Source organism: Tiliqua scincoides, chromosome 12 (assembly GCF_035046505.1).
Source record: "Tiliqua scincoides isolate rTilSci1 chromosome 12, rTilSci1.hap2, whole genome shotgun sequence".
NCBI lineage: Eukaryota > Metazoa > Chordata > Lepidosauria > Squamata > Scincidae > Tiliqua > Tiliqua scincoides.
The window spans coordinates 17910694-17938408 of record NC_089832.1 but is presented as its reverse complement, the minus strand read 5'-3'; the positions used below and the strand labels follow the sequence as shown (position 1 = coordinate 17938408).

Sequence of the window (27715 nt, the reverse complement as noted above, 5' to 3'; positions counted from 1 at the left end):
CTGGCTGGTTTCCGTGGCTCCCCGGGCAGCCACGGCTCACAGCTGCCAACGAGCTAGAAGATGTACAGTCTGGATTGTTTTGCTCCGAGGAGGTGCTGGTTAGCCCTCCGCACAAACGGGTTGGCTTCCAACAAGGCGCCACTGTGCCCTTGCAGCAACTCACGCCAAACCAATTTTGGTAAACCTTCCTTCTTACGAACAAGCGCCGCTTTGCTTGCCTGTTCTAAAATAATTTCTAACCCTCAAGAACCACCTCTGGAAAATTGTTAACAGACCAAAATGCAGAGTTAAAGAAAGCCCTTTCAAAACACACTCAAAACAGCCACGTTTGCGTCAGAACAGACACACAGAGGCCTTCAAAAACAGGCACATCCTGCCAGCTCTTTGGTGTACAGATTCATTCTTCAGAAAGCCACCTTCTCACATATGTGCACCCAGTCAAAAGAGATATGGGGCTGAGGAAAGAGGGCCCTTGTCTATCTTCCTGCTACCAACATCTATGCATTCAATTGAATTGTGTTGAGGGGACTCTTGGGCACAGATGCCTGTACACATGTAAGCACTCGAAAGGATCAGAAACCCCAATCACACAGTGTTTCCAACTGCAACGAACATGAAACCATTGTTATGGGGTGGGAGGGCAGGTATAGTTCTGCCCCTCTGCTGTGCATTTATTCCACATGAGAAAACCTGTGAACAGAGCTAAAAACTGATCCAATTCATTCGATTCAATCAATCCAATCTCCACCACTTCAGTCCCTAGAAGATGTAGTGGGGATATGACATCATTGTTTTTGCACAGCCCTCTAATTTAGCTGTTTGAGTACAAAACAGAGCAAGGAAGGAAGTCACAAGCCCAGCTCTCGCTCAACACACAGATGTCAGTAACCAAATCACGAAGCGACCAGCAGTCCTGTTGTATCAATATGGCCTTAAAAAACACTATATGCAAACTTGCTTTTAAAAGAGTCTGGAAAAGATTAAGCAAGGAAGAGAAGCCAAGACAGAAAAACCCAAACCATCGGTTGCATGCAAAGCACACGCAGGCCTTCGACTGCAACCTGTGCCAAAAAAGCGCTTAGTTAAACCCACCCTCTTTTGCAGTCCTAACTCAGAAATTCTTAGCTATGATGGGCTCAAGAATCTAGACTAAGCACACAAAGAATGTGATCAATCAGCAATAGCGTGTTCACTGCCCACCACTCAAAATCACAGCCCTGATGCTTAATTCTCCTTCGCAGGTTGTTCAAAATCTTTTTCTAGGCTGGAAAACGGCATTTCTTAAAGTTCAGCAACTGTTTCAGTAAAACAGACGCAGGAAGAATGGAACTGGAATTCCGTTTCTTTCTATACCTGCCTCTCCCTTACAGTGCTGATCCTAAAAGTCAGCTGGTCCCCATACACAGAGCAGCTTCCAAGTATATTGACGCAAGGAAGAAAAAGCACTGCTTTTTGCCCCTTGAGGAATGTCCAACTCAAGTGAGGTCTGGCTAAAAATGCAAGAGCTTTCTGCACAGTTGAGACTATTGCAATATGTCAACTGTGTGAGAGAGCAAAGGGAACTTTTTCCTTCTTAAAAATATTCTGCTTTTAACAAGCAACTGTGAGTGGTGGAGCTCCATTCTCCAAAGGCAAAGGGATCTGTGAATTACGTCTCCGCTTGCCACATCTTTGAATGGAGCAGCCACTCTTAAAAGCAGGAGTTCAATCTGGCAAAGAACCATTTGGACCAATGCCTGCCCTTCAGCAATATGCTGGCTGGTTGGATCTAGATCAGCAATTTTCAATCGGTGTGCCAGAAAAGGTTCACAGTTGTGCCACAGGAGTTTGGGGCACTGTGATTAAAAAGTGCTTAAAAAAATCTCCTCCGGGTTCTGCAGCTGTGTTTCTAGGGCAACTGTTGTTAGTCACAAATTGCCTGTCCCTTTTCCTCTGCCAGCAGAGCTACAGAACCCAGCTGCAGAGCTGGTGGAGGAAGGATAGATTATTGTGCTAGAAAAAGAGCCACAGAACCCAGAAGAGTCTCCCAGAAGACAGAAGTGAGATCACAAGAAGTGAAGACTAAAGAGGTTAGTGTGCCAGTAGAGGAAAAAGATTGAAAATTGCTGCCCTAAATGATACAAGACAATTGTGTGGACTTTGTCAGAATTAGCAGAGACCCAAGATCCTGCAAAGAAAATTAAAAGCATTGACTGGCTCACAACACCAACATTTCAACAGGCCAAAGTAGGGGCACCTCATGCCTGGGTACTGGAGCTTGAGAGTCCCATGCTCAGGACAAAGGTTTCTATAGGCACAAGAGACAGAGGAAACAGCACAGCACAGCACAGCAGGGAGGGGGAGAAAAGAGTGTCCAGTCCTTTTTTCAAGGAAGGCTCGAAGGGCGGAGGTGGAGGGAGAACCACCAGCTGAGAGTTAGTCCCTTTGCTTCATCCACAAGCCTTCCCCCTTGCACCACTTGAACACCTGACATGCTCCCCCTTTAAAAAGAGTCATTGCTCAGTGATTAGAACACAGATTTTCACACAGGAGATGCTAGTTCAAACCCCTGGTAGCATCTCCAGCTGGGGCTTGGAGAAGCCCTTGCCTGAGGCCCTGGAGAGTAGCAGCCAGTCGATCACAGACCACAATATGAACCGAGACGGACCAGGGGTCTTGAACGCTACAAAGTCTGCTTTTTCCACTCCCTTGCACCCAAACAGGTAGATCTGCATTTCACCAGTCCAGGTTTCTGCCTTCTAATCATTTATCGGTAGCGTAACAACAACAAGGCCTTTATCTTCTATTAGTTTTGCATAATTCTATTACATTCATTGTTGAGATGACAACACAAGTGTGAACGAACAGCAGATAGAGGTCATGTGAACAGACTGACAAAGGCTTCTCACCTCTTCCTCCAGTTTCACCACCTTGGCCTGCGCACTGTTCAAAGCTTGGTCGCGAATGTCAATGTGCCTTCGCTGCTCCTCGTTCAAGGAGCGAACATTTGCCAGTTCTACCTCAAGTTTCTCCTTCTCCCTCTGAGTTTCTTTGTCTGTTCAAATAAAGTGGGAGGGGGAACAAAATCCTCAAAGCTTATAGTGAAAATTGGCAGAAGGGTGAGTAAGGCTGCAATCCTACACACACTTGCCCCAGAGTAAACCCTACTGGACACAGTGGGATCTGCTTCCAAGTAAACACACACAGGATTGTGGTGCAACCGACTTTAATTCAGACATCACACAAAACAATGGTATGTACTAATATACCACTGGGTCCCTTTAGGGAGAAGGGCGGGATAGAAATAAAGTTTATTATTATTATTATTATTATTATTATTATTAAGAAACCACACCATGAATGCTGGAGCCTCTTGAGATGGAGTGACAGCCACGACTCTGGTATGACAACAGTTTATGTAACAGCAAATGATGGTCAGCACAAACCACGGTTTGTTATCCAACAGGTTTGGCCGCTCTTCTCAAACCACCATTTGTCAGCTGGCTGAGGTTCAGAGGCAACACGGCTTTACAGTTTAGTGTTATGTCTGACTGAAGCCGTTATCCTCTGAGAAATTCATACTGTACTTCAAAGAGAGCTAGGTGGCGGGCAAGGAAACAAGGACAGTGCAACAAGACAGGCCCAGTTGAAGCATCCGAGTTTCCCAAACTGAGTCACAATTCTGTTTAAAATCAAAGAGGAAATCACCACCTGATGCAACGCTTACTCATTCTCAAAACTACCCTCTCCTTGCACAAGTTACTTCTGTGCTGCTTTCTCCACGAACCCACATCTGCAACAGGTCTCAACATTGCCCTTTGCATCAGAATGGCTGTAAATGAGATCAAAACCTGGACTCACTTTGGGCAAAGAGCTGGGAGATGGTTTTCCTGTTGTCTTCTGAGCCCTCAAATTCTTTCTCCGCAAGTTGCTTGTTGGCTGTATCCATACGTTCTGCAAAAAAGGCAGGTGGGTTTGACAATGGACCTGATATGCGCCCTTACAAAATTCAGAACAGTGCAATCCAACACAAGTCTATTCAGAAGTAGGCTCCATCAAATACAACTGTCTATAGTAGGAGTCCGCAAACTTCTGTACAGGGGCCAGACATCAAATCGGTCAACAGGAAGAATGCAGGAGTGTTCAATACGTATGCAAGAACCTCCAGAATAGGCCACAGAGCTAAGAGAGAACAGTGCGGAGAGACACATGCCTAGACAGAGAATGATGCTCAAAGTAAACTTCTGCCCTTGGCCTGCTTACACTGTAAGCCTTACAAGGATGGAATTAAAAAGTTGAATTCTTCTTTAGGATCGCCACAGGCTGGGTGGATCTCTCTTTTTGGGAGATTATGGGCCGGATGATTTTGGCTGGTATCCAGCCCCTGGGCCATAGATTGCCTACTCTTGGTATAGGATCGTCAACATGTATCATTGATATTGACACCCCACCCTGGTTGGCAACCTTCAGTCTCAAAAGATTATGGTATAAGCCTACAGCACCTGGTATTCCCAGGCGGTCTCCCATCCAAGTACTAACCAGGCCTGACCCTGCTTAGCTTCCGAGATCATGGTAGAAGCCTACAGCACCCGGTATTCCCAGGTGGTCTCCCATCCAAGTACTAACCAGGCCTGACCCTGCTTAGCTTCCGAGATCAGACATGTGCAGGGTAACAGTTGTCTTTACAAGTCTTAGGTCTTTACCCCACCCTAATACAATACAAAACAGTCCAAAAGCCACAGTTATTAGTCTCTTGTTGAGGATGAGCTAGAATGCCTCAAAGCTGTGTGTGCATTAGGCAGACTGGCCAGAACACAATGCCGCACCCTTTCAGACACTGGACTAAAGTTGACTCTTCAGATAAACCTTTAAGCCAGTGGTTCCTAAACTTATCGGGTCCGTGGCACTCACAGTGGTGCTGCATGGCCTCTTCTTCCTGGCTTGCCATGCCGACATTGTATGATCTCACGAGAACAGCACAAGATCTGAAAAGCTGGGAAGAAGAGGCCTTGTGGCATTGGGCACTATGGCACACACTTTGGGAACCTCAGCTTTAAGCTGTTGTCTGCTTTTATATGCGTTGTCTGCTGCTGTAGACAACAACACTAAGACAAGCAGGAACACTTTCCAGTGCATCAATAACTTCAACGGCACATATTGCTCAATTAACAGGAGCACAGGGCAAAGTCCTACCTCTAAGGTCCCGGTTGAAGTCGTGAAGCCTGCGGATTTCTCCTTCCAGTTTGTTCCTCATGGCCTTTTCCAGGGTTTCTCTCTTTGAGGAGGACTTCTCCAAGTTTTTGTAAGCCTCGGAAACTTGCTGAATTTCTGTTTCCAGCTATTATAAGTAATGGTTTAACAAACAAGGCTGACACATATGGATTTTAATTCTTTACTGCAGACAGTGTTCAGCAGGGAATACAGACATAAACTGTGAGCTCCTATGAACAAATTACAGCCTGCACCTTTTTAATATGATAAAAGCATACGTCAGCCACATCCGAAATAGGCATGCACATTTTTGACCCAATGGACTACAAAACAGTGGTTCTACTGTAACCCCGGCTAATTGGGTAAGAGGCACTTTTTCAAGTGGGTGCTCCTTTTTTTAGCAGGGGGAGAGCAACTGGCCCACCTCACCCCAGCACTGTCTGTTCTAGTGGCTGTCTGCTGGTATTCATTTGCATCTTTTAGATTGTGAGCCCTTTTGGGACAGGGAGACATTTAGTTATTTGATTTTTCTCTGTAAACCGCTTTGTGAACTTTTAGTTGAAAAGCAGTATATAAATACTGTTAATAATGTTAATAATACTGCTGCCAATTCACTAAGATACCTAGATGAGAAAAGGCTCGTATATTCATGATGAATACACGAGCGTCTTCAGACAAAAAGAATGTAACAGAGGTGTAACAAATGAACACCACATAGGCACAGTCTAGTCTACGTATGCAGATGAATGAGGTGGTAGAACCTGAAAGTGTTAAAGTGGATTTCTGGGAAGAGGTGCTACTTTCAAACACTCCTCCCATGCAAAAAGGCTCCCTGAAATTTAAAAAGGAAAAAAAAAACACAGTTCAAAGAGATTGGCACCAGCCTAGCCTGCTCCCTACAGTGCTTGTTTTAGACCTGCAAAGAGTTTTCCAGTGTCAGAGAGCATTCACAGATAGTCTGCACCCACAGTTCCAGGTGGCATAGTCTCATCTGCCACCACAATCCGTAGCATGTGTAGACCAGGCCTGATTCTTGGTTACCCTCTGCTCTTCCCAAAGAATTGTGGGTCTATAGCAGAGATGCACACGGAGTAAACACACGGAGAAAAGTCAACTATCTAGGGTTCCTTTAGAGGAGCCATAATAATTAATGCAACGTAGACGTGCCCTAGCAATATGCTAACTCCATCAGGAGGTACATTTTGGGGGGCTTGCAGGTGTGCCTCATACAATGCAGTCTTGGCATGTTCTAGGGTGCAATACAAGCATTTCCCTCGTGCCAGCTGGAGAAAGAAAGCCAAGCCCCTCACCTTCTGCAGCCTCGCCACTTTCTCGTAGCACCCATCCAACTCCTGCCGCAGAGACCTGTTTTCATCTGAGAGGATCTCCACCATCTGCTGGGCCCTGGAGACAATGGCAAATGGGTCGACCGGCACCTGCTGATATGGAGAAGGGGCTGGCAGTGGCCGTGGCATTGCTGAGTAGGAATCCCCTTGCTGGTGCTGCTGGTGCCCAAGGACAGGCTGGCACAGCTGGTAAAGATCTCCCTGGTGGACCTGGTTGGGCAGGAAGAGTGGCTGCGTCCGAGGAAGAGAGAAGGGGTCTGCCTGGCTGGGAGCGAGGAGAGGCGGATGCTGAGAAGGAGACAAGCGGGACGGTGGCAGGGACTGCAGCAGAGTCAGGGATCCCAGGGAGGTCAGCGAGGATGTTGGGCTGTGATGGTGTGGAGGCCTCTGCTGGAACTGCAGTGGGAGATCTGGATTCTGCCTGCAAGACAACAGGAGCAGCTTCTTTGGACCAATCTGACAAAAGCAGCCAGCTGCCAGAGGCATGTACTCAAGTCCATTGCTGCTCATACACCTGCATGCAGCATAAAGTCACCCTTTTAAGACTATATCTCTGAATTGCTTCCCTCCCCCGAACTCCCTGCACACAGAAAACTAGCATGTGAGGAAGAAGGCCAAGTTTAAAAAAATCTCCCCGACATGCTAGGTTTTGAGTGTAGGGAGATATAAATTGAGGAGCATTTAAGAACATAAGAAGAGCCTCGCTGGATCAGTCCAAAAGCCCATCTAGTCCAGCTTCCTGGATCTCACAGCGGCCCACCAGATGCCTCAGGCAGCATCCCAGACCACAAAAGACCTGCATTCTGTTGCCACTCCTTTGCACCTAGCATTCAGAGACAGCCTACTTCTAGAAACAGAAGGCTGCTTGTACCCATCACGGCTTGCAACGTGTAATGGACGTTTCCTCCAGAAATCTGTCCAATCCCCTTTCCAAGGCATCTACGTCAGGTGCCATCACCACATCCTGTGGCAAGGAGTTCCAAGGATTAATTACTGTCCAAATATCCCTAGTTCTCAAGGAGGCTGTAAACCCAGGTCTAGGCTGTACATCTTCAGGTCTGCTCCTGTATTCCAAGTGTGTGGAGAGGAGAAGACTGAGGTGGAAAACAAACAGAACTCTGCATGAGCCCAGAGCTAGTCTTTCTTCTACAGACTAGGGCTCAGGCCTGGAATTAAAAACAGATTCCTAACTGGAATCTTGGTAAGATGAGCTGAAAGGCTAAGAACCTGGTATATTAACCCTGAGGTATTCAATCTGTGTGTCCCGCCTCACTAGTGAGGCATGGCTAACCTCCAGGGGCATCGCCAGGCATCTCCGGGAGAGAGGTGGCTGCAGCTGCTCTGCTCTGCTCAGCTGCACTGGCTGCCTCCTGACTTGCTGCTTTTCCAAGGCTGAGAACGAGGTGGGTGGGGAGATCTTCATCTTTCTCGCCCCCCCTCGCCCCCCCTTCAAAAAAGAAAAAAAGCCACTCTTGATGGCTTTTTCTCTAAAAATTGATTAAAAACAAAAATCCCCATTCCTTTTTAGCCATTCCCTTTTCCTCCTGCCTCCTTTTGGGGGGGGGGTATGTACTCTGTTGGCTGCTATTGTAAGAAGAAAGGCACAATCCTAGCTAGGTCTGCTCAGAAGTAAGTCCTATTGTGTTCAATGGGACTTACTCCCAAGAAAGTGGGGTTGGGATTCCAGCCAAACAGTCTCCAGGTCTCAGTTTGCATCAGTTTGCAATTAGCAGATACACACAAAACAAAGTCTTCCCCTCCCCCAGCAAATTCATCACCACACCCCTCCCTTTCCAAAACCCTCCAGGTATGCTGCTAACAAACTCAGAGCACAATCCTAACCAGGTCTACTCAGAAGCAAGTCCTATTTTGTTCAATGGGGCTTACTCTCAGGTAAGTGTGGTTAGGATTGCAGCCTCAGAGTGCTGGCAGCTGTTTTTTTGTTTCTAGTGTATCATTATAACGCCTTCATCCCCATTTTGGGGGTAACTGAGGTGAGGTGTTGTAATGGGGAGCCGTGGCCAACGGCTACAAGCATCAGGGGAGGCTGTATTGAGAACCACTGTATTAACCCATTTCTGCCCAGCCCACAGGTGTACACTTTTGATTCCTGTTGTGTATATGCAATGTTGGGTAGAAATGGCTTAATCAGTTTTCAAATCACTACCCCTAATAAACAAGGACAAGTGAAGTCCTAATAAAAACAGCAACTTCCTACAGCTTTGCAAAGGAAAGAAAATGGCTGTTCTACCAGTGGGTTTGGAATTCCACAAACACGGAATTTTTCCCCTGGGGAGGAAAAGGACACAAAAAGCAACTGGTACAGCTTCAACAACAGGGAGGAAAAATCTGTTTCCTTTGCATAGGTCACAAACCACATGACATATTGGTAAGCCCAATCCTGCTGAATCTTGCTGGAAAGGCAAAAAGGGCGCCGAGCTTTTGGGGCATCCTACAATCTCTCAAGGCCTCCACCTGGCACAGTGGAAAACATTCTGGACTCCAACTGTTCAGCCCCTCACCCTGCTGGCTTTTTGGCACTGTGCTAATGAACTGAGATCTGGGCATTACAGGGCATCTTCTCCCCCCTCCCTTCTTGCTTCGGCTGCTTTCTTCCATGATTTATGGATTAGCACTGAAGAGTTTTAAGTCTTCCAATTGTTCGGCCTTTCCACAGTTCCCCTCACAATGGAGTTATTCAGGTTTTCTAGAAAGCTGCTCTGTTAGTTCTCAAAAGATTAGATTTCAGCTGCTTCCGGGACAGAGGAAACCATCCCTAACTATTCTGATGGGGGGAAAAATGTGAAAAATAAAGACACACGAACATTTTAAGCCTAATATGCAGAAAAAAACCCCAAAACAAGAAAAAACACAAGCACCCTGCACATAGAGAAGCCATTTCCTGAGGAAAGGTCCCATCTCCTGAAGGCCCATCTTGACATTCCAGAACCTCTTTGCTGCATTTAAACAAAAGAAGTGTTGCTTTCCCCCCTAAACGTTGCCAACTTGAGTTCTCAAAACTGCTCCACAGCCTACATTCCTAAGCAACTGTCTCTATTCCTACATTTCACTATGACCTTTATGAGCCAAGTCACGACCACAAGGGCTCACAGGGACACATTTCTCTAGCTTTGGCACTCTTACCAGTAAAACATGAGCCAGGGGTTTGCAGAAACAAGAATGTACTGGTAAAAGTCTAAAATTTGCATGCTCCCTACAATTCTTTCTCTCTTTAATATATGTGAGGGGAGGGGAGGAGACTGAAGCTTCCTCCTGAGAGGTTAAACAAACCACAGTTCCCATTTTAGTTGAATATGGGGAACTGTGGTTAATTCAAATCATGGTTACTTCTCTAGCCTGGCTTAAAACCGGGTCAAACAGTGGTTTGATATCCTGATTTGTAAATAGATTTGAACAATCCTTGCATTTGAACTTCACAGTTGTTCAAAACCACAACAGCACGCTTTCAAATCTCTTCTTCTCACACAGGAAGAAGGCAGGAGCGGACAAGTTCGAGGTTTGTGCTATTGTGTTCTCAACCCAACAAATCATGATCTTCTAGAGGCAGGGCAAATATTTTAAGCAAGCTGGCTTTGGTACCACAAATGGGAGGAGGTTGGGCAGAAAATAATGAGCCTGCAGTCATTCCCCTTGACCCTTGGGATGAGTCATGTGAGAAGTTCAATCTAGGTGACACCCAAGATTCCTGGCACTCAGATCCCTCTTGGCATTTGCAGGCTGTCTCGGCTCCAAGGAAAACAAAGCTCTTTTCTCCTAATAAAAGGATCCAAGGGAAAAGTGTCCCCAAACATGCAAAGATTCTCAGCAAAGGGCTAGCCACAAAATTCAGAATATTCCAGCCAAAAATCAAGAAGAACCCTCTCCTTTCCTGGCACCTCTCAATATTTGGAGAGATCAAAGAATGCCTTTCACCACATGAAGCCATGCATGCAGACCAAATCAGAAAAGATCTTCCAATGGGGAGGAGCAAATGGGTCAGTGAGGAACACAAACTCCATTCCCCCAAACCACACTCAAAAGCTTCTTCTGCCTATCATTGAAAACCCCACTAATGACTACTTTGTACTTTTTTCATGCCTAAGTTTTGTTTTTGTTCTAAATTAAGGCATCCGGGATGACTGACATGACGCTTCCTGCTGGGTGGAGGGAAATGCAGGCACTCCTTGCCGGGTCACTGCTTGGCAAGGCCAGCAAAGGGGCCTCTCACCTCTTCCTTGAGCCCTGGTTGGCTGACTCTGCCCATTCCTAAAGTATGCCAACAGAACCATCAGCCCATCTTGGACCACACCTGCTGCCCTTAGAAAGGTCTGGATTCTGAACAGAAGGTCTGGATTCTGCATCTGGACAAGTCACCACCTCTTTAGTGGAAGCTTCCAAGCCTTCAGTCTACATCCAGCCTTTCTTAAAGTGTGGGCTGCGACCCAGAGGGGTGAGGTAACTCACAGGCTGGGAACTCCCTCCCTCCCTTGCATCTGAATGGCTTGAATTTTGAGCCATTCCGGATGCACTGGGCATCCTGGAGGCTTCTTCTGGGGTCACGCCAGGCCAGCAACCTCAGAATGGCCTGCAGAAGCCTCTGAAAGCTACTTCCAGTTTTCAGAGACTACTTCTGGTTTGTGGTTTTGGAGGTTTCCGTAGGCCATTCTAAGGCTCACAGAGACCAGTAGAGAGGGTTGCCAGCCCAGCACGACCCAGAAGAAGCTTCCCCAGCACCACCTGGAGCGTTGAGGCCCACTGCAGAGGATGAGGCGGGTCGTGGTGCTGTTAAGATTGGGAACTGCTGGTCTAAAAACCAACATGCTCACTCAAACCCTTCAAGTTCCTTCTTCTCTGCAAAATGATACTGAAAGTTTGCAGAGAAGGGCTCTTTAATCCTATTCCCCACCCCCAGTTCTTCACAATGCCCCTCTCCCATCATCGACCCAGACCAGTGCTTCCCCCCCCCCCAAAAAAAAACAGTAAATATGGAGATTGTCCAAATTCTACCTTACTGTCAGACTACAGCCAGTGTGAGAAGGACATTTTGGAACCTTTCCCAGAGAGAGGCGAGGAGCCAGGCCGCTTACCTGATTGACCCATAATCTGGAGGGTGCTGATATCTCATCATGGGCCCGTCACTTCTGCCCTGCTGGCCCAAGCGATGGTCTCCATAGAAGTGCCCAGGGTCCTGAGGCTTACAGCTCATGGGCGGTGTGGAAATGTTTTTGTACGGGTACTCGGGAGGGGGCCCCCTGTGTTCCATCCCTTTCATGCTAGGCTGAGGAGGGGCTGGCAGAGAGCTCTTATACAGGTCGTTGGTCTGCTGGGAAGAGAGTGGGGAAAGGGGGGCACTTGTGACCGGCGCATGGGCCTTCACCCCGCTGGTAGCCAGGGACAGCTGCATCAGCCGCTCGCTCAGGGAGCGCACGTGGCCTTGCTTGAGGTCCTTGAGTCCCTCATCCTGGTGAACTTTCCCAGGACTGACGCGCTGCACTGTGGGGCGCCCTTCGGTCCTCATCTTCTGATTGGAGACGCCTGTCACATAAAAAGCAGCCCCGACGCTTGCGTGCTGCTGGCCCCTGAAATACTGAGACTGGACTTTGGCTTCCTCATACGTTGGGAGGTCTTCACTGTTCTGGAGCCTCGGGGAGAGCTGCTTCTCCATGATGCTGTTGTCCATCTGGATTTCCTGGCCCTGGGGCTCCTGGCGGGCAACATGGGTCCCGCCCTGGTGGTCCTGGGGGTTCAGCCCTTCGCTGGGAACCCCGGGGCTCCCACCACTGGCAAAAGGAGGCGTGTTGCCCGTGGCCTGCTGGTGCAAAGCAAGGAGGTTGCGGCTGTCGTTCGGGATCCCATATCGGAGCTGCTCCTGCAGCAGGCGCTGTAAAACTGTCGTGGCCGTTTGCTCTTCGGAATTCCTCATCTCAGCTGCAAGGCCTTGCGAGTGGAATGCAAAAGCTGCCCGTGACCTGAAGCGGAAGGAAGAGGAGGTGATCAGTCTGCCCACTGCAAGCCCACGTCTCTCCCCATTTGAGGATCAAAGGGGTGGAATACAAAAATACTTATATTTTTTTTTAAGTCATTTGCACCTTCAGCCCTTGAAGGAGGACTTGATGGTTCCAAACTGCAATCCAGCCTCCCCAAGGAGAACTCCAAGTCTATCTGCCAGGCTGTGTGGACAACACAGAGCTAGTCAGACCAGTGATCTGACTCAGCAGGTTTCACAGCACAAATTCGCTCATATTGGGTGTTAAAAAAACTTATTAATTTTGGTGTCCGCCCCTAATGCACATTACAGGCCACATCTTCCAAGACAGCAGCCAGGCTGCTGACAGGAGCTCATCAGTAAGTGCAGGCTCCCAGTGTGCAATTAATTTGTGGAACTCCTTGCCACAGGATGTGCTGATGGCGTCTGACCTAGATGCCTTTAAAAGGGGATCGGACAGATTTATGGAGGAAAAGTCCACTATAGGTTACAAGCCATGAGAAGTAGGCTGTCTCTGAATGCCAGATGCAAGGGAGTATAGGATACAAGCATCCTGTTGTTATGCGGGCTCCCTGTGGCACTTGGTGGGCCACTGTGAGAGTCAGGAAGCTGGACTACATGGGCCTTTGGCCTGATCCAGCGCGGCTCTTCTTAGGCTCATACGTTCTCCCCATCTGTTTCTAGGCACACACCTGAAGCACCTCTAAAGCCACAGACTGCTTGGGGCCAGATTGCCCACCTGCTCCCCACGGAACCTGCTCAGCTGCTGAGTGTGTCACCAGAGGCCCTTCTCCCAGCACTCCCACCTCCGAGTTTAGATGGATGGCTCCCAGACAGTGAGCCTGTTCTGCGGCTGGGTTCTAAAGGTGGCCTCCCTTTTGAGGGAGTTTCACCTGGAACCTTTCATTACTCTCCTTTAAGTGCTAGGGAAAGTCTTATCTTTTTAATCTTGCCCTCTGGTGGCTAAATTTAATTTATTCCAGCCCTTGGTTTGCTTCACTACACCTCCCTACCCAAATGGGCGGGTGTGTGGCTTGCAGGAATCTGAATAAGTCAATTGCTGCTCTTCTCCCAGAATTTATGCTAAGGAAAGTGCTGCCCCTTCAGTCTTTGTAAGCCAACTGAGTGAAAAAAAGTACTCTGCAGTGGCCCAGTCTAGGAAGGAGAACTCAGATTTTCTCCAAGGAAAACAGTTCCTGGTGCCACTCCTTTTCCTGCGTCTAACAGTCACTTTATGGCTATCTTATGGCCTCTACCAAATTAGTATAAATGTACTTTCCAGCAGCAATTTAGGAACCGCAAAAGCAAAACTGCACCCTCAAACTTCACCGTCACGTTCTAGCTCGGAAATATTGCACAGACGCCCTTTCAAAGTTCTCTGTATACCTTCTCACCCTGCACAGGATTATATATTTTGATGGCTGAAGACAAACATCAATTGCAACCCACCAACGTTCTTCGCCTTGGTGCCCTCTCTTGGTCAGAAGGGACCGTTCCGAGGCATGAGGACAAGGTGCTCCGTTCTTGCCAACTTGAGAAAGAAAAGTGTCTGTCTCTGGTTCCCTTATAATCTGGGCTTCTTGATCGTTCCTTCACGCTCTAGAAAGTTCTGAAAAAGAACAGGAAATTGCAGGAACTGGTTTTAAGTGCTGAAGTGGCCATTCCTTCCAACAACCACACATTTTTTCCTTCTTGCCATCTACAACTTAAAGGAACAACACCCCAGTTATAGGTAGAGGTGTAAATGGTGTTATTTGCTTTACTCAGGTGTAAAGTCCATTGTGTTCAGTGATATTTAGGCTACAATCCTAACATTCACCAGAAACAAATTGCTCTAGTTATAAGCGGCTAACTAGAAGACTTAGGGCGCAATCCGAACCCCTTATGTCAGTGCTTTCCAGCACTGACATAAGGGCAATGCAGCTCTGAGGTAAGGGAACAAACATTCACTTACTTTGAGGCCTCCGTGAGTGACACCCAACTGCAGAATGCAGCACACGTCCCATTGCCAGTACTGGAAAGTACTGACAAAAGGTGTTAGGATTGTACCCTAAGATACACAATTTCTCTATGTCAGTAGTTCTCAAACTTTCTCCACTGGCCACTGGCTGCTGTGCCCCGTTAGGGCTACAATCTATACAATGTACAGGTTGGCGGGTTTTCACGAGGATTCTGTGGCTCTCCAGCTGGTTTCCAAGGCTCCCCATGTACATTTCATACACTGTAGTTCCCAATTTATAACCTTAAATCTTAGATACTTCTTGCAAGATGAGGAATAAATTGAGCAATGCATTCAATCCTTGTGAAGGAGAGTGCAGGGAATACTACAATTATTTATCAGATAGTCTGCTCCACCCTGACCACAATCAGGACAAGTGAACCCAAATATTGCAAAACGAAAAAGAGTGGGGCACTTGATTCGGTGCAACCTGAAGCTACCTGCCTTGGAAAGCAAACCAGCCTAGCCAAGAGTCTAATCAGGTCATACTGCAAACATGGGAATGAGAACAGGTTTTCCTCCTCTTGGGAAGGGCAAAAGTATAGGTAAGCATCTTTCCTCCTGGGACTAATCCATATAAACAAGGAAAATGAGGGGCAAGCCTCAAGTTCAGTGGCTTGCAACTCTTTCCTTCTCACGGCACATTGACCTCTATGGTCTTCCCTTCTTGTGATGTCACTTTCGGGACATTCATACAGATTCTGCAGCTCTGTTCTTAGGGCAGCTGCTTGTGGCAACAAGCTGTCTGTCCCTATTTCTCTGCAAGCTCTGCACCAGCTCTGCCAGTGGAGGAAGGAGGACAGACAATTTCTAGGTGCAGAGAGTTCCCTTGAAACAACCAAAGAACTTGGAAGAGTTTTTCTGCAATTTTCAGCCGTTCTCCAAACTCCCGCGTCATACCCATGTGCCATAGCATCCGCCCCCAGTTGAAAATTGCTGCTCTAGTTCCACAACAGAGGGCTAGGGAGTTAATCCTGCTCTCAAAAGGCTCATGTTCAATCTCAGAAATGTAGGAATCAGACAGACCTTCATTTGGGACACAAAATGACTTCAATTTTATCCACTATGTAATGTCTGCACAACTTTCAGAGAATCAAAAGCAACAAGCTTTCTACATCTATACAGGTGTGCCCCCTTATCCACAGGGGTTCTGTTCCAGAAGACCACCCCCCCAACAGCTGAAACCGCAGATATGGGTGAACACCCATCCACACAGTCCCAGTGGGCACCCCCACCTCCAGAGGCAAGCTCTGCTCCCCTCCGAAAGGGCTTCTGAGCTCAGGAGGAGGAAAAGCTACTTCCGGTTTCACGGAGAAAGCAGAAGTGACTTTTTAAAGCCTTATAGGGCATTGGAAGGCCTGGGAAGCCCTCCACATGTTCTGAGCGCTACAGCTCAGTCTGAGCCCAGCAGAGGCTGGAGGCGGATGTCAGACGCCCCCTCTGGAGGCAATGGGAGCGACTCTCCCTCAAAGTCCCACAGCAGTGCGTTGTGGCACACTGGCTGAAAACTGATGCTTCCAGTGGAACAGCCTTGGATCAACTTAAGGAGACATGGCAGCACCTGATGCTGGGCCCATAAAATCCTTATGAACATCTCTTGGGAGGGGGGAGAAGAATCATTAATTAAATCAGTGTAGAGTTTGTGATTAGAAGACTAAGGGCGCAATCCTAACCAATATTCCAGCACTGACCTAGCCGCAATAAAGGCCCAAGTTAAGGTAACAAACATGCTCTTACCTTGAGGAGACCCCCCCTTAGCTATCTCCCACTGCAGGATGCAGAGCACACCACATTGGCACAGCTATGTCAATGCTGGAAAGTTGGTTAGGACTGCGCCCTAAGGCGCAAAATAGTCATTCTGCTGAAGCAGAATACATTTCCAAATTTTCCCATGATAAAAAGTTATGCAAAAAGTGTATTCTTGCAAGTGAGAGCAATTTTCAAATCTCCTGTTTCAGTTTGTTGAGGAAAAATGCAAAAAGGGTTTCCTTTGATGGTTAATGCCACCTGAAAAAGTGAAAAGCAAAGAACAGTTTGTTCCAATTAAGGAAGCATTTTGGTTGAACACTCAAGAGAGAGACCACGAACTGCAGAAGCAGCGGGTGCTTCCTGTACTTAAATTCAACTACCCCTTTCCCTGTTGCCTACACTTGCCAACTTGCTCAGGTGACCGCACAGGTGTGGCACCCAGCAGGTGCAATGGGCGATGGCCAGGATTACACATCCTCATACCAGAGGGACAGAGTCACCCGTGCTAGAGTGAAGCACCCCCTCCTGTTCATTCGAAACAAGAAGTCATCCGTTGGTTGGGAGTTGCACACATTTTATTTGCATGAGCTCAGACTCCCGGCTTCTAAGACAAGGAGCCTACAGGAAGAGACGGTGCCGAGAGCTGCTCTCAGGATTAGCTGAGCTGGCACAAAAGCACAGCTACAGTTATCCCTTGCAATTTCAAAGAACAAATGTTGGAAACTCCCTTATAACAAGCCAGACCATCAGTCCATCTAGTTCGGAACTGTCTACAGTGGGCAGTGATCAGTAGCTTGATCCAGCAGGGCTCTTCTAATGTTCTTAAATCAGTATCCATGGGAGATCCTGGAAAAGATCCTCCATGGATACCAAGAGCCCAATGTACTCTGACAATCAGCCTGAAGAAAACACAGGTCATGGTTCAGGATGTGGACTCACCTCCCTGCATTACAATCTCTGAGCATGAACTGGAGGTTGTCCATGACTTTGTGTACCTTGGCTCAACGATCTCCGACACTCTTTCTCTCGATACCGAGCTAAACAAGCGCATCGGTAAAGCAGCTACCACGTTTTCCAGACTCACAAAGAGAGTCTGGTCCAACAAGAAGCTGACGGAACATACCAAGATCCAGGTCTACAGAGCTTGCGTCCTGAGTACACTTCTGTACTGCAGTGAGTCATGGACTCTTCGCTCACAACAGGAGAGGAAACTGAACGCTTTCCACATGCGCTGCCTCTGACGCATTCTCGGCATCACCTGGCAGGACAAAGTTCCAAATAACACAGTCCTGGAACGAGCTGGAATCCCTAGCATGTATGCACTGCTGAAACAGAGACGCCTGTGTTGGCTCGGTCATGTCGTGAGAATGGATGATGGCCGGATCCCAAAGGATCTCCTCTATGGAGAACTCGTGCAAGGAAAGCGCCCTACAGGTAGAGCACAGCTGCGATACAAGGACATCTGCAAGAGGGATCTGAAGGCCTTAGGAGTGGACCTCAACAGGTGGGATACCCTGGCCTCTGAGCAGCCCGCTTGGAGGCAGGCTGTGCAGCATGGCCTTTCCCAGTTTGAAGAGACACTTGGCCAACAGTCTGAGGCAAAGAGGCAAAGAAGGAAGGCCCGTAGCCAGGGAGACAGACCAGGGACAGACTGCACTTGCTCCCAGTGTGGAAGGGATTGTAACTCCCGAATCGGCCTTTTCAGCCACATTAGATGCTGTTCCAGAACGACCATTCAGAGCGCGATACCAGAGTCTTTCGAGACTGAAGGTTGCCTACACAATGTACTCTGATTGGCAGCATCTTGTGAGGGATTCCAATAGGATAGCTTTCAGTCCTACTTGTAAATGCTGCCAGGAACCAAACCTTCTGCATGCAAAACAGGGGCACTGAGCTCCAGCCCCCTTCCCAAGTCTAAATAGACTCATTGGTATGCATGGTTTAATCACGATGCTAAGAATGGACAAACACTGGCAGAAAACGGAAGACCTGTCTGAAAACAAGCCAAGTCAGAGAAGAAGGGCAATTTTAGAATCAGAGGGTTGGAAGACCTACAAGAACCTCAAGTCAAAACCCCAGCCAACAAAGGCAATCATCATCCCCCCCATTTCTTCTCTGTGATTTGCACAAGGGAAGCAGCCAACACACCACTGCATTCATACAACTTGTTGCTGAAATGTGGTCTCACTCAACATGGTCTAGTTATTTTCTTTCTAATCAGCCCCAAATATCGCATTCTGCAGAACAAATAAGATCACAACAAGTAAACAGCTATGTGACTGCTACAGACCACACTTATCATAATAGCAAACCACAACTACGTGTCATGAAAACACATCACAGTGAGCCTCCGGTTTGCACGCATCCCTCCTTTTTCTCACTCATCAGAGAAGAAAACTGGAAGTTCCAATCTCATTTTAAACACACCACAGTTTCCATTATGTCCAAACTTGAGAAACAAATCAGGATCTGAAACCACAATTTGATCCTGGTTTGTGTAACTCCATAGCTTCTGGAGTTTTGATGCAATGGAAACCATGGTTTATTCAAAACGAGCAGCTTTCCATGTTCTCTCACAGATATGGAGAAGAGGAGACTCTTGGTGGAGTAGAATTCACATCCAAGATGGCTTATAATGCTGTAAGTGACACTTTCACCAAGTTTCCTGCTTGTATGACAAAAAGGTGCGATCCTGGTGTAAAACAGGCCAATATCCTACCTGTTGTCCGCTTTTGCAACTGTCACCAGCATTTTATATGCTCAGACCTTCCTCTCTAGGAGAATTCAGCAAGCTGACCTACATGCTACTTTAAAGATGCTATACACACACACACACACACACACACACACACACACACACACACAGAGCAGTAACTCCATTGCGATCAAGGGACTGACTCATAGGAAAAGTGATATCTCTCTTTCCCAATTGAAGAATAGTTTAGGGGAAGTAGTGCAAACATTTGCAGCCTGGGGCACCTAAGGCATGTGCAGAGTGCCTTACTTTGGCCCAGACAGTGTGGAAGAGATGCTCTGTTCAGTGTTATTAGGATGGTAATAGCCTAGCCTCCCTTCAATGAGCTCAGGACGATATATGCAGTATTCCTTCCCGCTTTTAGTTTCACAAAAACCCTGCAAGGAGAGACCAGTACAAAGGGGGCTGCTGGGAGTGGGAAAAAAGCAAAGGAATCCGGAATTAAGTAGCCCTCTTCAAACAGGATCCGCGGCTATACAGAATGTGCAGGAGGATGGAGTGGGGACAGCTCACTAGCAATTCTGACCACACACAGAGGTCAAAGAAAAGATCAGAAGATTGACAATCTCCTCAAACGGACATGTATTCCAAATGCCAGTGGAACTGGTCCCTGAAAACAACAGGATTTCAAATGACAAGTACTCTAAAGAACTACTCAGCAGTCTTTCTTCAAAATAACATGCTTCCAAGAAGGAGAAAGGAAAGAAAAAAAAGGATTTTCTGACAACCATTTCAGTAACTTAAACCCAAAGGAAGTGGAGTTATTGCGGGGAGCGGGATGGAAGGATTCACCACCAGTACAGTGGAACTGTGAACGTAAAGATTTTACTCTCCTCTCTCATGCACATTTCTCAAGTGATCTGCTCCAGATTTGGAGAAGTGGTAGAGAAAGACCTAGTTACTCCACAATTTCAGGCCTGAGTTGGATGCAGGGTACCAATTTTAGGACAAGGGAGGGTGCTCATAATTATAATACTCAAATGTTTTTATCTCACCATAGCAATACAGGCACTCCCATACCTGTAAAATACACATCAGCCAATGGAGGACATCTAGTCCACATGAATCCATGACATTATAAACTTCTCGAGTCTTTAAACCCCACCCCTGCTGCAGCTAAGTTAAATACTTGTAACTGAAACACACAGTTCCGGTTGGTCCCATCTTCATTTGCCTCCTTCTGCTGACTCCTCGGGTCACATTTTCCCCCAGAACAGGAACCTTTTAAAACACCACGCACACCCAATACAGACAAAGGTACATTTTTTAAAATGGCTGCATGAGCAACAGAATCCTTTGTGGGCTGAAGGTGCCCAGTTCAATCTCTTGGCAAGGCTGGGAAAGACCCCGTGGAAAACTCGGGGCACCTGATATCAATCAGAGCAGACAATATCGAGCTAGATAGATCAATTGGTTGATTCAGAATAAGGAAACTTCCTAACAAAGCTACTCCTCTAGAAGTTGTTCCAGACCAGTAATTTTCAACTGCTGTGCCGTGAAAGCTCCGTAGGTGTGCTACAGGAGTTGAATATAGCTGCAAAACTCATCCAGGTCTGTGGTGTTTTTAGGGCAACTGTCTAAGACAACTGGATTCACGGTGCCGGCAGAGGAATTGGGACAGACAAACAGAGCTGCAGAGCCCGGGAGAGTCTCCCGGAAGCCAAAAGTAATATCACAAGAGGCAGAGACCATAGAGAAGACCATAGAGGTCAGTGTGCCATGAGAAAGAAAACACTGAAAATCACTGTTCCAGACAGTATAAAAGCCTAACTGGCAAGGTCCAGCTCCCATGGAGACCCGGTGTCTCCAACACAAAGCAGAATCCATCCTTTATTTATTAGTGTCTCTTCTTTTCCTCTGTTCTCTAGCACTCTGGGCCCTCTCGTTCTCAGTTGTTAGCAACCCCATCCCGCAAATATCCCAAGAATGCATCAACGTCACTCTCCTTTCTTTACGTGGTTCAGCCATTCCTTTGCTGATTCAGTCCAGACCTCTCTCCTCCAGCATCTCACTTAATGAAAGCCACATGAGGTTACAAGAGAATCTTCATGTGCTCGAAATCAGTGTCATCTGAATTAACCAAGAGTGATTGAACATTTCTGGCAAATCATTTGTCCCTATTCATGGGATGAAATGGTTACGCTGCAATGAAGAGAAGAGAGTTCAAAGCTGAACATCTACATTCGTTCTTTCTGCCTTTTAAGTTCAGAACAGAGCACCACACCTTCGTAGATAAGCACATGTATTTAAGCAGGCATTCTTGTACAGGCCTTTTTTTCCTTGAGTACTTTTATCAACTGAGATGCTAATTTAAACAAAATAAATTATCTCATTTATCCCCAACTCTTAAGGAAGCCCAATATTCTAATTCTTGCATTGCACATGATAGTGTGCGCTGGAGGGATAGTGGCTGGCCAGAAGAAACTGGATTTGAACTCGGAACTCACATAATTAGCCACTACACCACACTTGTTCTCAATGTCCAGAACAACCACATATGATAGAAGATCTTCAGAAGCAGAACTCAGAGTCTTGATTCAAATGCAAGTAAAATTCACAGCTTGCTGTAAGAACAGGAACCTCATACTCACATGCACCGGGGGGGACATACACGCCATGGCAAAAATCTTCCTTTTGAAGTTTATAACAAACTGCAGTTTCTTGCTTCTTCCATGCTTAGGAAACTTGATTTGTTCAAACTTGAAGTTAACAAATTAAGATCTGATCCTATTATCCTGACTAACTGTGTTTTGAACACATCAGTTTCCCACATCTGGGCGTAAGAGAAAACTGCAGTTTGAAACAAACAGCAAACAGAAGTGCTTGATTGCCTCCCCTCAGGCACCAAGGAAAACAAACCACAGTTTTAAGACATTTAAAAAGGAAAGGACATATAATTTGCTAGACTATGCCAATTTCAGAATTATTAATATTTATACACTGCTTTTCAACAAAAAAGTTCACAAATTATTTACAAAGTGAAATGAAATAAATAAAATGGTCCCCTGCACCCAAAGGGATTATAGTCTAAAAAAATGTGGAAGAAACACCAGCAAACAGCCATTAGGAAAGACTCTATACTGGGATAAACAGAGACACTTACTCCATCCTTGCAAAATATAAGATGAGCACCACTTGAAAAAGTGCCTCTTTCCCCAGTTAACAGAAGCACAAAATGAAGACACACTTGGTTTAAGTAAAGAAGGTTTCATGATCCTGAGAACAATGGAGGAGGCAAAAAAAGGTAAGTTAGCAAAACCTCTGATATTTATAAAGACTAACACAAAGTGTTATCTCAATAAATAGGACATTATTAGTGTAGGATTACAATGAAATGGAGAGGACCAGGAAAGACAAAAAGAATTTGGACAGCCAGGATTAGGCAAATGGCAAGTTTAATGTACTGAGAATTTTTTTCTTGATTCATTACAGCTTTAAAGGAAGCACAGCTACGGTGCTATCATTACAAGCATGTAATGCGGCACTGACTGCAGAGCTCCGAGAAAATCAGCTTTCCCTGGCAAAGAAAAGCAAGTTTCTAGTCCTCAGGACAAGAAGGATCGGCTTATCAAAACACAAGCCTAATGCCTGCAGAAATCTCAGAAAAAGGGAGGCTGGAGAAGATTTACAAAGGTTGGGTGCAGGCTACCGTACCACACAGAGTATCTTGCCCCTCCCAGAAGAGCTGGCAAACAAAGAACTGTGCCAGAGACTCGGACGCGTATCACTGCGCAGTTTCCATAATTTTAATGAACTGCAGAATTGCAATACACTGCTCCTAAAGCACACACACATACCTAATTACACTTGGGGAAAGTCTGTGATATGCTAAGGCTTGGAAAGCCAGCCCACCACTAAACCTACCCAAACCCCTAATTCTATACTTGCTATCTCATCCGCCTCTTTCTCTCCTGATAACAGCTACATGCCTGAGAGTTTTATTCTGATAAGATATGGAGAGAGTTGCTACATACACACAGAGAAGGAGAAGCCAGTGCCCAACACCCCACCCCCTGCTCTCAATTTTCCAACACACTCCTCCAAGATAGGCCAGATCAAGACACAAGATGGGCCCCTAGCGATGGGAGCAGGGCAGAGTCTCTACGGCTGGGAATGAGACTGGCATTTAGGAATAAGTACCTGCCTTTAGCCCTGATGGGAAAAAGTGAGGTGTGGAGTTTGGGGATAGTGGGCGTCCTAGTCTCACCCCACATAGGCTTCCCACTATGACAATGGGTATTTGAGTACAGTGGGCCCTGCTTAACCATGGGCTCAGCATTCATGAATTTGAGTATCCTCAGATGCCAAGCCCACAGCTGGAGGGCCTTACGGAACCTCCCAGATGTGAGCAGAAGTCGCCGGTGTGATCCGGAGGCTTCTGAGGAGGCCAAGAGGCCATGTGCAACCTCCAGAGGGCCAGCCCCCAGCAAATTTTGCTGCGCCATGCGAGGCCCCCCTCCTGTGGATTTCAGTATCTGTGGGGTGTCGTGGAACAAATCCACCGTGGATACCGAGGGCCCACTGTACTTGCTAGCTGTTGTGTGGGGTGGTGGGGTGAACTCAGTTCGCAAAGAACTCAGAATCTTCCATCTTCATTACCAAACCTGACAGGCATTTAAGGTTGGACAGCTAAACGAGATTAATCCAACAGCATCATTTCCCAAGGTCCTGTCACATTTTAGCACAGCCAAGAAGCTGAAGAGAAGTTGGGGAAGCAACTTTCTGTCTTAAACAAGGTTCCTGATGTCTTCAAAATCCCGTTCCGAAGCCCCTCCCTCACTCATTTAGGGGAGAAAAACTGCCGAAACCCACTGCCCAATCCAGGCTGCAATCCACAAGTACATGCTGCACGTTCATGGGTAATATTCAGATGCTAAACTGGAACAAGCTTCTGCCATCTCCTCCTCCAAGCTCATTTATGTCAGGGCTGCAACTTCTACTTCATTTTTAATAGACTAACCAGGTTGCCCAGCTCATTAGTTAGGAGTGTCCCAATTAACTGGACAGTCATTTTTCATTTCACTAAGACACACACACACACACACACACACACACACACACACACACGAAGTCTACAAGTGCTTACTTAAAACAGCAGTTGGCAACCCCACCATTTCCTGTTCACTCTCCCTAGAGGGAATTTCTTCTGGGAGGATGTCAATGGCTGTAACAAATACAACTAAAAACATAGGGGGGGAAAAGGCTCTTTGCTTTTTTTTAAATGGTGCTTACCAGCTAAAGTTTTTATGTTCTGCATTTTTATATACAACTTTATCCAATCCAGTAAACGCATGTGATTATTATTAAAATATTTATATATCGTTATATATCCCAGCAAATCTTTAATCAGAAGTTCTAAGTCCAAATATATTAAGTTCATCCTCACTTTTACCGGACATCAACTTCCTCCAATGCCATTCATTCAACCTCCACTTTAATCACAATGAAAAAAGCAGACCTGTTGAAGACCTACCATACTCACTACGGAGTTGTGGGCACCAGAGCGAACATCAGCAGCAAATGTGGGTCACACGACTACCATTTCTCTGTCCACAAGAGAAAGTGAACTGACTCCAAGTCTTGAAGTGAACACGTTTCCCAGTCAACCTAGAACACAGCCAAGTGGCACTCTGCCTTCCAACGAATGGTGGAGAGCCAGGATGGTGCAGTGGTTCAGGAGTTTGACCTGGAAGTTCAAACCCCCGCACAGCCACGAAGCTTCCTGGGCCGGCCAGTCACTCTCAGCCTCACCTACCTCACAGGGTTGATACAAGGACAAAAGGAGGGGAGGACAAAAGGAGGGGAGGAACCACATACACCACCCTGAGCTCCTTGGAGGAAGGGCAGGATAACAATGTGAAAATAAATGCTCATTTAGCAGCCTCACCCATTTGGCCAGTCCCAAAAAGTCTATCACATATCCCGGAAGGATTTTTCACTGTGCTGGAAGAAGCCAAAGGGTGTCACACCCCATTGTGGGAACTCGGAAGCTGTTCAAGGGGTGGAATACCTGTTGCACAGCCTTCTGACAGGGCCCCGGAGCAAGAAAAGATGGAATCACTGAATGAAAAGAAACACAGTTTATGGGGGACGGGCGGGACTGCATGGCCAGGTAACAAGGCTCCCATACAATCCAAATGGGTAAAGAGGTGCAACACTAGTGGGAAATGTTAGCACAAGAAATAAGCAGATCTGTGCAAGGAACAGGGCACTTGCTTTCTTGCACTAATGTCAGACTGAACAAGACCACATGCTTACAGAAAATAACTGCCTCCACCTTCCATCTGAGCCCATGAAGAGTCTCCATCAAAACTAGCTGTGAAGTTCTACTGGATTCCAACTTCCCCCCTCCATAACTACAGGAGGTGTGTATGAACACAGCAGAAACACAATAGGCCTCACGAGACCAGATGCCTGAACTCTCACTCAGCATCAACACAGAGAATAGGGAAAGCCGAGCAGCCGGTCAACTTTGCTTTCTTGCAACAGTGGGAAAGAAGCGACAGGCATCCAAAATACCATTAAGGGCCCAATCCTATCCAACTTTCCAGCACTGGTACAGCTGCAATGCATCCCCGAGGCAAGGGAGCAAACATTCCCTTACCTTGTGGAGGACTCCATGACTACCCTCCCACCATAGGATGGCATGGCCACAGCAGTGCTGGAAACTTGGATAGGATTGGGCCCCGAGTCAGAGTCCAAACTCAAAGTTAATCTGAAACAGTCCAGAAAAAGACCACCACTCATCATCCCAAGGCTGCTACAGAAAAAGGATGCTTGGATGATCTCACAGGATCCAAACACTTAAAATACAGTTCCAAATTGTTCTTTTTTTTGCATGGCTTAAAGTTGTTATTTAGTGCCATTTTGGGGGTCAGTTTGCACAAGTCACCTTGTGCAACACACGACTGCCCCAGGAGAAAGAAGAAACGCCAGCCAAGGAGGTGTACAGCCCCCACTGCTCCCTCCACCGGCTGGCACAGATTGATGCCCCCTTATCTGGACTGTTCCAAAATCAAGACATCTTTGCCCAAGACTTTTAAAAAAACACTTCCTGTCCTGGGCACAGCAGAAGACCAATGATTCCCTCGTGCAGGGCAGGGACCGGCTGTAAGTGCAGTTTTCTGCTCAGCGGTGCCTACCTGTGCAGGCAAAGGTGAAAAGCGTCCCAGAGGCTGGAGGACACCTGGACGGGTCACAGTGACAAGAGGAACCACTTCTCATTATGTGGATGCCAGGGTGCCGACATCCAGGCAAATCCCCAGTCCAGACCCCTTTCTGTCTCCGGGATGAGGGTCACTCAACCCGTACCAGGGGCCAAAGAGTGCCCTAAAGCACCGGTTCTCAAGCTTTGAGCACCGGGACCCACTTTTTAGAAGGAGAATCTGTCAGGACCCACCGCGAGTGACATCATCCAGCAGGAATCCTGGGCTGCAAATCCCCCTTTCCTCTCAGTGCTACAAGCATCAACATAGTAGTAGCCTGTTCAAAGCACAGACCTGCAACACGTCCCCAGATGCAGTCACTGCCCTGCCAGCATCCAGCCTAACGCGTTAAGACGAAAGCACCGAAATTCACGGGGACCCACTTGAAACGGGCTGGCGACCCCCAGTTTGAGAAACACAGCCCGGTTGCCCTGCAGAGGGAGGAGGGGGAAACCCCAAGCCAGCCCAGCCCCCTGGGCGGGGGGGGGGCGCCCAGGGACCACTGAGAGTCCCCGGGGCAGGACGGGGGGCCCGGCCGGGCAGGGCAGCTCCTCCCGCTCCGCGCACGGCCCTCGGGGGTGGCGAGGGGCCCGTGCCCCACCCAGGGGCGCCAGCGGAATGCCAACCTGCGGGGCGCGCGCCGAGGAGGTCCGGGCGGGGCGCTTGCCTGCCTGCCTGCCTGGCCCCCGACGAGGAAGCGAGGCCCCTTCCTGGAGGGACGGGAGGCCGCGCTCTCCTCCCGCTGGCTGGCCGGAAAGGCGGCCGGGCAGGAGGCGGCGCCTGCGCGGGGGCCGAGCCTGCTGCGGGGAGGGGGCTCCGCCCGCCCACCGCCAGCGGAGGCGCCCTTGCCCTGCTTCCTGCGCCCCGGAGGAGCTCCGGGTGGGGCGCGGCCCGCCCGCAGGCTTCCCCCTGCGCCAGCAGCAGCAGCGGCACGTGCGGGGCTGCCCGGGAGCCCCCGGCCCGCCTGCCCTGCCCGGGGGGGCCCGGGGTCCCCCGCCCCCACTCACCTCCGGAGGGCTGCGGAGGGGGCGGGCAGCCCGGGCTCGCGCGCACCGAGGAACAGCCCCCCAGTTTCTGGAGAGGTCCTTCCTGCCTGACCCAGGAGCCCCAGAGGATCTCAGGGGCCCAGCCCGCCCCAGCCCCCCTTTCCAGCTGCAGTGCAGGCCCCAAGGCAAGGGGGCAAAGGTTCCCTTGCCTGCCTCCCCCCCCCCAAAGGATGCAGCCTGCACCCCACTGGCACGGCTGCTGGGAAACTGGGCAATCTCAGCTGCAGGCTGGTGGCACAACTAAAAACTCTGCTGACACCTTGGGAGGCATCCGGAGAATGCCACGTCCCTGTCCCAGCCAGGTGGGGCAGGCCAGGCTCTGCTGGGAAATGTCTCCAGTGAGGAAAAAGCATCAGCTCATTCCGTGTGCAGAAACTTCAGGCAGAGTCTCTCTGGGCACATGCAGCCAACAAGGTTGCCTCGGTTGTCTGGTGTGCTC

At 48.0% G+C, this 27715-nt stretch overlaps 1 protein-coding gene across 4 annotated transcripts in view; it reads right to left on the bottom strand.

Moving 5' to 3' along the window:
- AMOT (angiomotin) overlaps nt 1-26976 on the bottom strand; it is a 37965-nt gene extending 10989 nt beyond the window's left edge. The window contains exons 1-8 of one of the 4 annotated variants that reach the window (XM_066640035.1): nt 26857-26976; nt 13972-14131; nt 12626-12706; nt 11624-12505; nt 6501-6957; nt 5173-5317; nt 3841-3933; nt 2889-3034 (exon numbers count right to left, since the gene is read on the bottom strand). In XM_066640035.1, coding sequence (XP_066496132.1) covers nt 2889-3034; nt 3841-3933; nt 5173-5317; nt 6501-6957; nt 11624-12459 — 1677 coding nt within the window. In that variant the 5' untranslated portion in view covers nt 12460-12505; nt 12626-12706; nt 13972-14131; nt 26857-26976. Of the gene's footprint in view, nt 1-2888; nt 3035-3840; nt 3934-5172; nt 5318-6500; nt 6958-11623; nt 12506-12625; nt 12707-13971; nt 14132-22128; nt 22173-26524; nt 26578-26856 lie in introns of those variants that run through there. The other 3 variants (XM_066640034.1, XM_066640036.1, XM_066640037.1) reach the window with 3 other exon arrangements.
- Between the last annotated feature and the right edge of the window lie 739 nt (nt 26977-27715).